Raw genomic sequence first — 15,841 nt, 5'->3', positions numbered from 1 at the left:
GACATAGATAGGTATATAACAGCATCCTATTTTTTGTAAAATTACATATAATTGTATAAGTATACATGTAATTGTATATATGTGTGTGTATATATATTACATATATATAAATATTAGAGGCCAAAATTATGCACAACTTGGAAGCCTTGGCTTTGAAGAATGGAGAAAGGTTGTGTTAGGAAAGATAGGAGAATGTTGAGCAGAGATAAGCTAAAAAAACAAAACAAAACAAAAAAACAAGAAACTTCATTTAAACCATGAATACATAATAAAAAGCAGCTAATGTGATATGATCCCGTTCATATAAAATTATATATTTGAGTGTGAGGTGTCAGTATATGTGTATATATGTATGTGTATTAATAGAGAAATGCAGGAAGCAATGTTTTCCAAAATAGTCATTTTAGTTGTTATAGTTTTATTTTATATTTTTGTGTATTCAAAAGTTTAAATAAAGAAGCTTTTTTGTTTTTTTTTAATAACAGGGTTATTATTTTTAATAACCAGGGTTCAAAACAACCCCATTCCTTAAGTGTAGGCTTTGCATAGTGAATTTCTTCTAATATATACAGTTGGAAAGAGAAAAAACAATACCTTTATGGTGGAGAAACTTGACAGTCTCTGGTGATCAAACCTGGTAATCAAGGGTAATAGCAACACTGATGAGTCCTGTTGATATTATGTATCCTTTGTATGATGTGTTGAGAATGGCTCTTTACCTCTGTGGTCTGTCTTCCTCAAAACATATCACTCCAGTTTAATCAGGAGAAAGAAACAGGAAACAGCTCCCAGTTGAGAGACATTATACAAAACACCTTATCAATATGCCTCAAAAATTCAAGATCATCCAAACCAAAGAAAGTCTAAGAAATTGTTACAGCAAGAGGAGTCTAAACAGAGATGACTACTAAATTTAATGCAGTATCCAGATGGGATCCTAGAAGAGAAAAAAAAAAAAAATTAGGAAAAAGACTGAGAGAATCTGAATGAAGTATAGACTTTAGTTAATAATAATGTATCAATATGTATTCACTACTTGTGACAAATGTATTATACTAATGTAAGATGTTAATAATAAGGAACTGGGTGGAGGGTATAGAGAAACCCTCTGTACTATCTTTGAAAAATTCTGTAAATTTATAACTATTATAAGTGAAAAAGTTCATCCAATAAAAAAGATGAAATCACACTGGTTAAAAAACAAAACAAGATACATGGCAGGCATTCTTTTAGATGCTATAGTTACCACAGGGTACCATACAAACAGACCAATTCCTGCTAGGATCTTAAATACTAACATAATAGATGATCAATGGCTCTGTTCTTCATCCCAACAAAAAAAAGAAACTTATTTTAGCTACAGGCTCCCAAGCTCTGCTACATGATCCACATTTTTTAAAAAAGATTTATTTATTTATTTGAGAGAGAGAGAGAATGAGCCAGTGAGTGGGGGAAGGGGCATTCTCTTCAAGCAGACTCCCTGCTGAGTGGGGAGCCCAAAACAGGGCTTGCTCTCACTGACCCATGAGATCATGAGCTGAAACCAAGAGTCAGAGTCTTAACTGATGGAGCCACCTATGGCCCCTATCCACATTTTTTTCCCTTTTGAATTCAAGAACTATTTATTGAGTGCCTGTTAGGTGCTAGATGCTGTTCCAGGTACCTGGGACACATCAGAGAACGCAACAAAGGCCCCTGCCCTCGCAGAACTTACAGTCTAGGCTTCCTCCCCCTGCACGCTGTGACCCCGAGCGAGCCACTGCCCCTCCCTGGGCCGGTCCTCAGCTGCACCATCAGTGCCAAACAGGACACCCAGCTCAAGCCCCAACCCCCACCCCACCCCCGAGAGCAGAAAGGGCTGGAAGTCGACTTTTACTAGTAAAGTACAAGGGGGAAGGGCAGAGGGACTGGAGCCAGGTGGTCAGGTGTCCTACGGCCCCGGGGCCTGGGCTGGCTACACGAAGTGCTGCCGCTGTTGCCGCTGCTTGCTGGCCGCCTTGCTGGCCAGGTCCTTGGCCTTCTCTGTAGCTGCCAGTGCCGTCTCCTTGGCCTTCTCCTTGGCTTTCTTGGCTGTCTCAACGAGGGTTTTGGAAGGGGCCTCCCCTTGCAGCTTGGCCAGGTACTCAAAGCCCTTCATAGTCTTGGTCACGTTGCTTTTGAACGGGGCAAGACCAAATTCCTGGACAGCTCTGGAGACACCAAATAAGCTAGAGGAGACGCAGGCTTCCCGGTGGATTTCGGTCCAGCCGCTGTTATCAGAGTTCACACAATAAACACATCGTTCCTCCACCACCATCAGCTGGGCGTGGTTGATGTTCCAGGTGAAGGTGGTCACGGTCTGGTTCTGCAGGTCCACAATAGAATCCTCCAGGATGTACACCGAGTGAGCAGCATTGGCAGGAAACAGTCGCTCGGCCCAGCGGGACATCCTGTTGGTCTTGGTCAGGAGACGCCGGGACAGGAGTTTCTGGTCAGGGGTCACCTCCCGGCGCACTATGTCTTCCATCAAGACATGTTTGCTATAGGGATTCGGGTACCGCTGCCAGAAGGCAGCGAACACTTGGTCCCAGGAGCTCCAGAACACGCTCTGGCCCAGGAAATACTTCACCATCGTCCCGGCTGGGGCGGACTGAGCACCCGCGCTGCATCAGGGGTGCGATGCCCGGGGGCGGGGCGGGAGGGCACGCGGAGGCCGGACCGGGGCTTGGCGTACGCCAGCCAGGCTCGCAGCTCAGTCACCACCGCTCTGCACTCAAGCAGCCGCCGCCGCCATGAGGAGTCCCCTGTCCACATTTTTTTTTTTTTTTTAAGATTTTATTTCTTTATTTGACAGAGAGAGAGACACAGCGAGAGAGGGAACACAAGCAGGGGAAGTGGGAGAGGGAGAAGCAGGCTTCCCGTGGAGCAGAGAGCCCAATGCGGGGCTCGATCCCAGTGCCCTGGGATCATGACCTGACCTGATCACGCCTAACGACTGAGCCGCCCAGGCGCCCCCCCCCCAACATTTTTGTTGAGCAATTTAGAACCTTGTTTTTGAAAACCAGCAAAATTATTTTTTTTCTTTTTTTTCTGTCATAGTCAATGCTTATTTATATTTACTAATTTATTGACTTATCTGTTCACTGTTAATTTTAAGACTCTGATTCAAGTTACTTTTTGTGTAAGGTAGAAGGTAAACTTCATGGTTTACTTTTTCCAAATGGTAAGCAATTCTTTCAATAGCATTTGTTGAAAAAAGACTATCCTTTACTCATTGAATTGTGGTGGTACCTTTGTTAGAGAAGTTTATTTTAGCAAAAGGGAAAAGGAGTCTTGGATAAAGAATTAGATACGATAGCTTTATGACTTGCATTTTTGTTTTCTTGTTTTACTGATGAGGAGCTCCAATTTAATAGTGAATAGAAATGGTGAGATTGAGCACCAAAATAAGTTGATGACTGTGAAAGTGCTATTGTATAAAAAGGTTAATATCATTTATTATTCCCTGTATATGCCAGTAGATAGGGTAGCAGTTAATAAATATAGGAGGGATTCTCATGGTATAGCACATATATACGTGTTCCTGAAGAGAATATAATTCAGTTATGATTTTTAAAAAGTTCTAATTTGGTCTGAGCCATTCCTTAGTTTCATAGTTTTGAGTGACTTATTAATACTTCCAAAGATGCAGTTAAATGGAGAAAACGATATTGGCTTCATAACATGTCTTAGCCGTGACTCTTTCAGATGCAAGTTACAAAAAATCCAGCTCAGCTAGTTCAAGTTAAAAACATAACAAATGGAATTTATTTACTTCTGAAAAAGACTTGTGGCACATCTGGCTTTCAGCCACTCCTCAGATTTGCTCAGCTGATTCTCTCCATGTGGTAGCCAACAGGATTCACAGGGATTCCAGACTAACATATTCCTTCAAGAAAGAGAGAGTGCCTCTTTCCTAATGATTCTGGTAAAAGTCCCAAGAAGTGATGCATGTAGCCGGTAGATGTCATGTAATGACTGACCATTTCTGTGCTGTCTGAGCATCCTGGAAACCAGAGGGCAAATTGAGTCCTGTTTGAACTAGTGGCCTAAGGGACCAGTAGGCTCCAAAACTTCTTGTCTTTATCTTTCACGTCTGCATCACATTCTGATGATCTCTGAAAATTTGACGTTCTTCTTCGTTACTCTCTGCCTCTATGGAACACCTTTTCCATCTCTCAGTAACCCCGTCTCTGTAGACTTGCCACAATAAACCATAATGGTGCCACAGGGGTGACCAATGGTGCTGGTGATTATATATGGTGGCATAAGTTTTAGATCAATGACTCCAAGCAGAAGGGACTTTTCCTCCAAAATGGGTATAAAACATACATCTCATCACCACAGATCACAAAAAAATGCCTTGTATGGCAAAAGAGGACATAGATACAATTTTTTTTCAATGTTCATAGGAAAAGGCAGCATTTCCTTCACATTCTTCTTCTGCAGAGCATATTGAAGTGAGGCAAAGCCTTCTGTAAAATAATTTAGTCATCAAATGTAACTTTTTAAAAAATATTGATTTATTTGACAGAGAGAGAGAGCGCATGAGCACAAGCAGGGGAAGTGGCAGGCAGAGGGAGAAGCAGGCTCCCCACTGAACAAGGAGCTGAACGTGGGGCTCGATCCCAGGACCCTGAGATCATGACCTGAGCCGAAGTCAGAGGCATAACCAACTGAGCCACCCAGGCACCCCTCAAATGTTACTTTTTAAGTATCAAAGAGATAAGTGGTAACTGGAGTTCAGAATTAAGGAATGGACTGCTGTAGACTGTCACACAAGGGAGCATTCCAGCTGGACCATGCTGGTCCCTCAGCTATGCTATTTAAGAGTCATTCCCAGTTTCTTAATGCAGAGAATGGAAATAACTTCAGAAAGCATTATACACTCCTATTCTTCATGTATGTGAGGAATTGTATAGTTTTCATTTCAGATTATGGGTTCAGGCATTTTCAGCAAGTCTCTTGTTGTCTCCCTAAATCTCTGAGTTAAAAAAAAAAAAAGCACTCCTATTGTTCTTGTATATATATCTGGACCACATTTGATATTCAGAGAGGAGATTCTGGAGTTCTGAGTAGGCAAAACCAGAAAAGCAGCATTATTTTCAGCATTCCTACATGTATTATTTCTTCTGAGTTGCTTCTGAATGATTCTGCCTCTATTTCTCTATAACAGTAACAGTGGGTACAGTAGGGTATACGCTAGTGTTTTGTTCTCCCAGAATTTTCTTCACATAGTTGAATTTCCTTCTTTCTCAAGTAAGGTATGTGAAACAGAATAAAAATAAATAAATAAGGAAAACTAAAGGTGACATGACAATTTATGCTCAGAAATGGTGGGTCAGTGCAAATCTGGATTTCTTAGCTGGATAGATGACCTCATTACTAAGAGTTGTTTATATGAGCCATCAATTTTAACCTTGCAGATACGTCTTGACTTTGAAACCCAAACAAGACAGACTGAGTTATCTCAGTCGCCTTCCAAACATCCCTACTTCCATTGTCAGAGTTTAAGACAAAGGAAGCAAACCTTTCTCCAGTTGCCACTACTTAACAAGACACTGACTGGGAAACAGTTTTTCGAAGAGTTGGTTAATTTTCATTAGAATTAACATGAGGATTTTTCCTAGGGTCCCACAATTCCATGATGTCTTTTAAAATTATCTGGTCTGTTAGGGTACCCCATACTCTGTTCCCTCTCTTATTTTAAACTCACATTCCAAAGGCTTGACTTTCTCATCAATATGAACAAGAGTGTCAGGGATTTAAGTGCTCTAGCTGTGAGGATGTACTGAGTCATAGACAGTGAAATAATCTTCCTTCCTCTACATGGCTTTAGGTAATTTATGGAATAAATTTTTTCTTTTACCCCTTATTTTTAAATTTATTTCATTTTTATCCAGTCATTTCTATAAGCAATTTAAAATTATATTTTTAATAAAGAATATAAAAAAATATCTAAAGTCCCTTGATAATTTTGAATCTAAGTTTTCCGAGTATGTAAATTTAAGATCTAAAAGTATCTGACTTAGTGACAAGTTGGTATAGTAAGTGCATTGTAAACCATTTGCTTGGAACTGGGAATGTTTTTTCTTTATGCCCTAGTGGTGCTTAAGTTCTAAAACCAGTATACAAAATTGTATTTAACCTTTGATATTTCTGAAATATAACTATAGAACTAAACTTTATATGTAAAAATGTTTTCTGAGAAAAAAAAAATTCCCTGGGTTCTAATTTAAGATGGCAGGAACACAGTGCAAATGGAAATGACTCACTTGTTTTTCCTTAATCACGTATTTGGTGGGTGGTAGTAGGATCAGAGGAGTCCCCCAAGAAGAAATTATGAGTTGTATTTATGATCGCAGTAAATGCACAGACAGAATTAAAATCGACAACTTTCTCTGGGAGACTCTGCCAGGTGCTTCCTCAATACAGATTTGCTTGAATCTGGCTCTTGTTTATACACTCCTCACTGGTGGGTGGGTGGGTCAAGGAACTTTGTGCTTAGTCCGCTGGTAGTTTTTATAACCATATTTAATAGTTTATGTATTTCTCCTAATATACTGAACATTTTAGAGCAAGACTATATTCAGTTCACAATGGTATGCACAGTTCCTACAGAATCTGGCACAGAGAAATGCAAAATAAGTCTTAGATAATCAATGAACTGGAAATGGAGAGGAACACAGAAGGAGGATTATGAGATTGACAGTTGAAGAATTTCAAAGATAAAGCTCATGAAGCTCAGGAACTGCAAGGCATGAGGGCTCATGGGAAATTTATTTGTCCTTAACTATCTGCTTGTTTGTCCCCCCTCCCTTCTGTGACCACTCTTGCTCATCTTTATAACATGTAAGTTTCCTTCCCAGCAGAATAGAATGACACAGTTACCATTCAAGTTTCTATGCCTGAAGCTATCACAGACATTTTGAGAGAGCTTTCTTATATATGTTTATTCTTTAAGGTTTCTATTTAGATTATGAAGGGCAAAACTATTCTGTACATTCACTCTGAATCTCTCTATACAGTAAAGATAGATAGAAGATTCATTTGCATTTCAGTGAGAAACTCTAGACCAGCCTTTCTGGGCATTTCTTGCAGGAGCTGGATTAGGGCTGATGGTTCAAAAGTGAAATAAAGTAGAACCTGGAGGGAGATGAGAAGTAAGTTTAGGACCCAGATACAAATAGAATAGCATTCTTTAGTTCAAGTGTGTGTGTGTGTGTGTGTGTTGGTAGGCAAGGACTGTGGAAGATGAAAAGAATGATCACATTGTTAGAAAAATCCCAAGTAAAGCCAAAGCATAAAGAAGAGAAATAGCATGGCCAGTGTAAGTAGAGCAGACTATTGTTACTGGAATATAATTTTGGAGGAAAGAACTCATGAGAAAAGAAACCATAGTGATAGGCAGAGATCAGTTCATGGAGTGTCTTCTATGTCACAATGAATAGCTTGAATATTATATTGCAGAAGTTTTAAGGAGGGGGTAAATGGATTAGTTGGGTGGCAGTGTTAGATATGGACCTGAAGGGAAAAGGAATAGCAGTCAGGGGAGGTATTCAATTCTTAATTTAGAACAGTGATAGCAAAGATGGAGTTGGTAAGAGGGGCGCCTGGGTGGTGTAGTTGGTTAAGCCTCCAACTCTTGGTTTCACTCAGGTCTTGATCTCAGAGTCATGGTATTGCGCCCTGCATAGGGCCCTGCACTCAGTGCAGAGTCTGTTTGAGAGCCTAGCTCCCCTCCCCCGTCCCTCCCCCAATACCCCTCACAGGAGTGCTCACTCTCTCTCTCTCTCTCTCTCTCTCAAAAAAAATGAATGAATAAATCTTAAAAAAAAAAAAAAATGATGGGGAAGGTAAGAGTTGGATTGGTGTATTATTTAGAAGATAAGATCTGTGTAATTTAATGACTGGGTTTGGTGAGCCAAGGGAGGGGTTATCTCTTCATGTGGGAGTGACTGACAATGTATATTATAAGGAGGGAGGAGATAACTTCCTTTCAGATCCTTGGAAGGAATGTCATTGTTATCACCCATTGAGATTCAGGTCCTTTTTTTTTTTTTTTAATTGAGAAAAGTTAGCAACTGTCCTTTTTAAAATATGTTTTCAGTGGTTGTTTTTTGAGTGTGCCCAGGACAAAATTGTGTACTTGATATATTGGCCAGTATTTAACATGGAATACATCAATATTTCCAATCACAATAAATATGCTATAAAGACAAGTTCAATGCTTATCTTAATTGGCTAACAGATAATCAGGCTCATGGTGCTTTTTAATCCATTAGCATTAACAAGGTAGAGGTAGGTTTTATCAATACCGGCACTTGTTCAGATCCCTAGGCCAAGGAAATTAAGAATTTACAATCACAACTAACACTTCTGCACAAACAGCAGTGTTAACCCTCGTTGTTTCAAACTCAACAACTCTTGTATCATACTGTAAAATACTTCATTATGTTAGTTGTCTAGGGCTTCACTGCTCAATGCGGTCTGTGGACAATAGCTTCTGTATCAACTGGGAGCTTGTTAAAAATCTGGAATCCCAGGCCCCACTAGAGATCTACTAATTCAGAACCTGCATTTTAGCATGATTTTCAGATGATTCATCTGGACATTAAAATTTGAGAAGCACTTATCTAAGTGCTTGTCTTAGGTTTGTCTAAGGATAAAAATTATATGGGGGACTTCCTGCTTCTGGTTAGGGCAGAGGATCTTGAATCACAATAACCTTCCCAATGAAAACAATGGTAAACTTTGGAAAACTGTTTTAAGGCATTGGAGATCAATCACAGAGAAATACTGAAGTGGATGGGCTCCACACAGAGCAAGATCTGTGCTGATAGAACTTTGCTCTAAGGGTGCTACCCGGTCAACACAGTGTGCTGGCAGATCAAAGTCAAAGAGAAAGTAAGAATCCTATTGACCTAAGGAGTCAGAGGTCAGAGTTCAGGGATGCCATTACGGCCAGAAATTGAGAAAAATACAACAAAATAGGGAACGACAGAAGGAGAACCCCAAATCTTAATATAAACCATCCTCAAATCCTTGGCTGATTTCTTTCTTTTTTTTTTTTTTTAAAGATTTTATTTATTTGTCAGAGAGAGAGAGCACAAGCAGGGGAAGCAGCAGGTGGAGAGAGAAGCAGGATCCCTGAGCAGGGAGCCTGATGCGGAACTCGATCCCAGGACCCTGGGATCATGACCTGAGCCGAAGGCAGATGCTTACTGACTGAGCCACCCAGGCGTCCTCCTTGGCTCATTTCTAATATGTACCCACAGTTGTTGAAATTCTAGGTAGCCAGAGGGAAAACAGTAAGTGAAAGGCTAGAGGAACCTGATAGAGATTTTAGCTGCAGATACAATGAGGGAGACAGAATTTATTAATAGTTTCTTTTGGTTTTTATTTTATGAATTTTTCTTATCTTTCTTATTGCCCTCCTTCTACTTACTTTGTATTACGTTGCTCTACTTTTGTAGTTTCTTAGGTAGGTCACTGATTTGCTACCTTTCTTCTTTTCTAATAGAATCATGAGAGATTAATGAATTCCCTGTAAGATATCCTTTAACTGTATCCCAACAAGTGTTGTTATGTTATAATCTCCTTATCATTTAGTTTGGACCATTTTCTAATTTGGCTGTGATTTATTCTTTGGAGCATAGAAAATTTAAATGGCTGTCATTCAATTTCTGAAGGGATTTCCCTAGATAGAATCTTATTGCTATTGATCTCAAATTTAATATTGTTGTGGTAGTAGAACATGATCTATATGAAATTGGCTCATTTAAATTTATAGAGACTTGTGTTGTGGCCCAGGATATGATCCATCTTGATAAATGTACCATGTCCACTTAAAAAGAATGTATATTCTGAAGTTGATAATTACATTGTTGTATAAATGTAAACTCAATCAAAATAATCTACAGTGTTTCCTTGATCTTCTATGTATTTACTGATATTTGTCTAGTATTCCATCAGTTGATGAGAAAAGGATGTTAAAATTTCTGCTTCTGATTGTGGGATTAACCAGTCTCCTTTTAATTCTGTCAATTTTTGATTCATGTAATTTGAAGCTGTTATTTTTTTATTTCAAGTTTTTATTTAAATTCTGGTTAGTTAACATATATGGTAAAATTGGTTTCAGGTGTAAAACTTAGTGATTCATCACTTACGTATAGCACCAATTTGAAGCTGTTATAAGGTGCATCTATATTTCTGATTATTATGTCTCCCTGATGAATTAGTTCTTTAATAGTTATTCTTTTCTATCTCTGGTAATACTATTTGTCTTAAAGTTTATTTTATCTTATATAAATATAGTTACTCTGGCCTTCTTATAATTACTGTTTGTATACTGTATGTATTTCCTATCCATTCTCTTTCAACCCTATCTGTGCATTATTTTTAAGTGTATCTATTTAGACAGCATACAGGTAAGTTTCTTTCTTGTCAATTGTGATAACTTCTGCCTTCTGATTAGAGTGTTCTGTCCAGTAACACTTAATGTAATTAATGATTATTTTTTTAGGCATAGTTTTTTTTTTTTTTTTAATTTCATCATGAGAAGTGTACTCTTTAATCCTCATCCCCTGTTTCACCCATCCCCCCACCTAACTCCCCTCTGGATACTAACCCTTTATCAGATATGCATTTGCAAATATCTTCTCCCAATGAATTTTATGTTATTACCATTTTATTATTTGTTTCTGTTCATCTCTCTTTTTTAAATCATCCCTTTCTACCTCCTTTCAGATCATTGTGATATATTTAGAATTTCATTTTAATTTATCTACTTGATTTTTAGCTATACTTCTGAATATTTTCTAGCAGTAGCTCTGTGGATTAAATATACATCTTTAACTTTTTATAGTCTACTTTGTATTATATTGTACTACTCCATGTAAAATGTAGACACCCTGGGACTGTAGAGGTCTATTTACCCCATCCCACCAACCTTTCTGCTTATCATACATATTATATCATGTACATTGTAAAGTGCACACAGAATCATAACTTTTGCTTTAGTCATATATATTTTAAACAAATTAAGAGGAAAAAAATCTTTAATGTTTATATATATTTACCATTCCAGTGCTCTTCATTCCTTCTTGGATATCTGAGTTTTTATTTGGAATCATTCTTATTCAGTTTGAACAATTTCACTAAGCGTTTTTTGTAACACATGTTTGACAAATTCTCTTATTTTTTCCATTATTTGAAATTGCAGTACATTGATCTTTTTTCCAGCACTTTTAAAGATGTAAATCCCATTGTCTCTAGCCTCCATAATTTCTGATAAGTTAACAGTTATGTAAATTGTTCGCCTCCTGAATAAGATGTGCCATCTTCCCCTGCTGTTTTCAAGTTGTTCTCTTTATCTTTGGTCTCAAAAGGTTAGCTATATGCCTAAATATGGTTTTATTCATATTTATCTGACTTGAGGCTTCCTAAGCTTCTTCAAACTATAAATTTATATCTTTTATCAAAGTGGGAGCATTTTGGCATTTTTCTCAAATATTTTTTCTGCCTTGTTGTCCATTTCCTCTGATATTGTAATCTATTTATTTCAATTTATTGATCCATTTTCAACTTCACTGACTTTTTCCTCTTAATTTTTAGTCTGTTCTTAAGTCTACCCAGTGACTTTTTCATTCAGAAATTGTATTTTTCAGTTCTGGAACTTCCTTTTTTTCCCTTTTCATATTTTCTATTTCTCTGTTGGGCTTTCTCTTTTTTCATTCATTATGAGCATATTCTCCTATCTCTCACTGAGTATAGTTAGGAGAGCTGCTTTGAAGTCCTTGATTACTGTCTCTGACATTTTGGTTATTTTAACATTACCCTTCAGTGATTATTTTTCCATTTTAAAATGGGTTGCATTTTGTTGCTTGTTAAATTTCAAGTAATTTTGGATTATATCCTGGACATTGTGAATGTCATGTTATGGTGACCTGGATTCTGTTATATAACTGAAAAGAGTATGTGTATTTTTGTTTTAGCAGACAGTTAACTTGATTGGACTCAACTCAAACTGAGAACTCTGACTTTTACATAGAAACTCAAATCTAAGTTACATTCTTTGTGTTTGTTGTTGTTGCTGTTACTGTTTTCTCCATTAGCTGGGTTGCTTACAAGCCTGCAGTGTGTCCTACACATGTATAATTCAGCACTCAGCCAGAGATTTGCTCAGAGTTTATACACAAAATATGACCCCAGGGCTCTCTGTTTTTTGTGGCTCCTGCCTCCCCCCACATACCTCATATTCTAGCAGCTGGCATTGCCCCAAACTCTATTCTTTCTTTTCAGGCCAGAAATGTGGTAGCTTTGACGTTCTACAGCTGTCCTTCATGGGGATGTGAGTGTTGTCTGCACTGAGGCGAAAAGCCAAAATCAATAAAACTAACCCTGTGGTGATCCCTTTTGCCAAGTTTTAATTCTTCTCCAGAATCTGCCTCCTAATTTTTACTCTCCAAACCATTAGATAACCGTTTTTGTGTTTTGTCTCGTGTTTTTAATTGTTTTCTTTGGGACAGTTGATATGGTTAGGAGTTTATTGGCCCCACCAGACATAGTAGAGGAAACTGTGTTTAGAGTTAAGTTCCTAAAATTCAGGCTCCACCTAAGACCAATTAAATTTTCATCTTCATTTTAGCATAACCCCTCCATCAGTTGCATATGTATTTGTGCTAGTTGTCAATTTATTGCCTTTTGGATAAAAACGCACCTTTAATACCATGCTTTGTAATAAGGGAGATTGATCCTCTGAGCATATCTCCTATACAGAGAGCAAGATGTTAAACTTTGAGAGTAGAGGGTGCTGGAAGGACATTGCAGAAGAAAGGATATTGTCTTTCTCAATTCTAGTTTGCTTCTGTTTTTGTTTCTACTTGCTCCTACTGCATTACTCCCAGGGTGCATGTAGATAGGGACATCCAGTGCCACTCTGCCCAAATCATGTGCCCCAAGCACACAACACCTTGAACTGTTGGCCCAGTTCACCTGGCCCAGGCCTAGTGAGCAACTCACTGTGGCATTCCTGAAAAGGACACTGTGTTTCTTAGGCCTTTTACTACTATGCTTGCAAGTGGCTTCCCAGCTTGACTCCTGCTAAGCATCTAAGTGCCAGCCTCAGCCTCCATGCACCCCAGAGGAGTGTTTCCTACTTGCCTGGCAATGGTAGACCAGCTTTGGTGGTTGCAACCAAATAAACTTCTCCACAATACAGTCAAATGCAATTTCTCTTTCTGCGATCAGGTCTGAATCCTAGCCTTGGGGAGGAGGCCTGGTTTCCCTTTTGAACACTGTTACCTCAAACACAGGCTATTCTGTACAGTTTTCTTTATACTCATAATTAATTTCTGTTATGGTTAATAATTCTTTAAATTTCGTGTGTTCACATTACAGTGATGTTTATGTGCTTGGATTAGCCCTTGACTGATAAAGGTTTTGTATCATGAGTGTTTGTAGGAAAATAGACTTGCAAAGATGGGATTGAGGAATTGTTTTGGTTGTGTCCTTGGGCTTGAGCAGTGCTGAGCTTGTGGGAAATGGATGATAGTAATCCATGGTGATAAAAGGAAGTCAATTAAATGAAAAAGACAAATACATAGTAGAGAAATTTTTTAAAAGACAAAGTTGAAATTAATATTTTATATCCAAGTAAAAAACCTAGACAAAATTATCTTTAATTACTTATATTTGTCTGGGATGTTTTCTGACACTAACCAATTTTCTGATCTTCTGTGGATACCACTCAATGTCCAAAATTCATGTCTGACTACCTAGAGATAGAATTAGACTTCACAGGTTTGAGGGCACAGTCTCAAAAGACTGCCCTCATTCCAGATGCCAGTTGAAAATATTGGGTCACCCCATACTTCTGACTGACCAGCTGTATATTGGGGGTTCCCATGACTTCCTCTTCAGGTTCAGTAATTTGCTAGAATAGGTCACAGAACTCAGAAAGCCACATTACTATGTTTACCAGTATATTATAAAGAATACAAATGAATAGCCAGATGAAGAAGGACATCGGGCAAGGTCTAGAAGGGTCCCTGATGCAGGAGCTTCTGTTGCTGTGGAGTTGGGGTGCTCCACCCTCCTTGCATGTGAATGTGTTCACTATTTCAGAATCTCTCCAAAGCTTCATGTTCAAGAGTTTTTATAGAGCTCAATCTCCAGCACCCCACCTTGTCTCCCTAGAGGTTGAGGCGTGGAGCTAAAAGTTCCAACTCTCTAATCACTTGGTCTTTTTGATGACCAACTATACCCTGAAGCAATCAAGGGGGTCCCACCCTAATTCATCTCATTAGTAGAAACACAGGTATGATGCAGGGGCTCATAATGAACAACAAAGACACTCAGGAAATTCCAAGAGTTTTAGGAGCTCTGTGCCAGAAACTGGGGAAAAAGACAAAGTGTATTTTTGTATTACATCACAATCTGAAATAAAAGAGGTTATACAAGTTATTATATATTAATTACACACACACACACACACACACACACACATATATATTTCCCACAAAAATGTAATGGAAATAAATAGGATATCTTTGTGGCAGAAGAAAAATGATACCAAGATCAAAATCTGGATCTACACAAAGGAATAAAAGCATCAGCAATGAAAAATGTGTGAATAAGTATAAAAGACTTATTTTTTATTTTTTCAATCTCTGTAAAATATAATTAATATCTAAAGTATAAAATAACCATGTATCATGGTGTTGTAGCAACAGTAAAAGTCAAATGATAGAGGAAAGGCCCAGAGATGTACAGTGGAAGTATCCAGTTTTAAAGTGCTTATATCCTCCCTCCCAAGACTCCCAGATGTCTCATTTTACTGTCAAATCAATTCTAAGTTCAGAATCTTGTCACTTGATTCAAGTCCAGGTGTGGATACTGCTCCATGGGTGTAGTTCTTTAACTGTTGCTCCTGGAGTACAGGTCTTGTCAATCTGTGGACCCGTGAAACTAAGACAACTTGTCTGCCTCACACAAACAATGGCAGAGCAGGCACAGAATAACCGGTAGAGCCATACCTGTTTGAAAATAAAAAATATAGCAGGGAGGGAGTTATTTTGCATGTGGGAGGGACGTAGAAATACTGGTTAGAGATTTGACTGTGGTTTTAAAAATATCTCTACAAATTGTTTTATACTCCTCCCTTTAAGAGGCAGGTCCTCATTCCCTTGCTGTTGAGTGTGGATAGACATAGTGAATAGAATATTGTAGAAACTGTGGTATGTCATGTCATGTATGAGATTTAGATTATGAGAAGATTGCAGCTTCCCCCTGGCATGGACTTTCTTACTCTCAGATGACTTGCTCTGGGGGAAGCCAGAAGCCTTGTCATAAGTTCACTCAGGCAGACTGTGGAGAGTATCACATGGTGAGGAATAGAAGTCTCTGGCAAACAGCCAGCAAAGAATTAAAGCCTGCAACAATCATGTGAGAAAGCTTGGAATTGTATTCTCTTTGAGTTGAGCCTTCAAGTGAGATTACAGGTCCAGCTATTTCATAAAAGGCCTTGACACAAAACTACATAGCAATGCCATTCACGTTTTCCTGACCCACAGATGCAGAGGAAATAAATGTTTGTTGCTTTCAAGCTACTACATTTTTTGGTAATTTGTTACACAGTATTACAGATCTAGTACAAATCTTATATTAGAAAAGTGGAAAAATCTCAGATATATAGCATATGCCTCCATCTTTAGAAACTAGAAAGTGATGGAAAATTAACACAAAATAAGCAGAATAAAGTAAATAATAAAAAGTATACGCTATTGTATAATCAGAAAGATAATAAAATATCAGTGGAGTC

At 38.3% G+C, this 15,841-nt stretch overlaps 1 protein-coding gene across 1 annotated transcript; it reads right to left on the bottom strand.

Moving 5' to 3' along the window:
- Positions 1-1,954: 1,954 nt before the first annotated feature.
- On the bottom strand, positions 1,955-2,611 carry LOC116633538 (PRELI domain-containing protein 1, mitochondrial-like). Its single transcript, XM_032406140.1, has one exon. It carries the CDS (start codon positions 2,609-2,611, stop codon positions 1,955-1,957), a length of 657 nt encoding a protein of 218 aa, XP_032262031.1.
- Positions 2,612-15,841: the final 13,230 nt, after the last annotated feature.

Source organism: Phoca vitulina, unplaced genomic scaffold, assembly GCF_004348235.1.
Source record: "Phoca vitulina isolate PV1807 unplaced genomic scaffold, GSC_HSeal_1.0 scaffold8, whole genome shotgun sequence".
Lineage (NCBI taxonomy): Eukaryota > Metazoa > Chordata > Mammalia > Carnivora > Phocidae > Phoca > Phoca vitulina.
Note: the sequence above shows the minus strand (reverse complement) of the source record. Positions and strands in the feature narration are given on the sequence as shown.

Excerpts from the sequence above, each read along its gene's own strand:
- LOC116633538 (XM_032406140.1), bottom strand. The coding sequence starts at position 2,611 with ATGGTGAAGTATTTCCTGGGCCAGAGCGTGTTCTGGAGCTCCTGGGAC.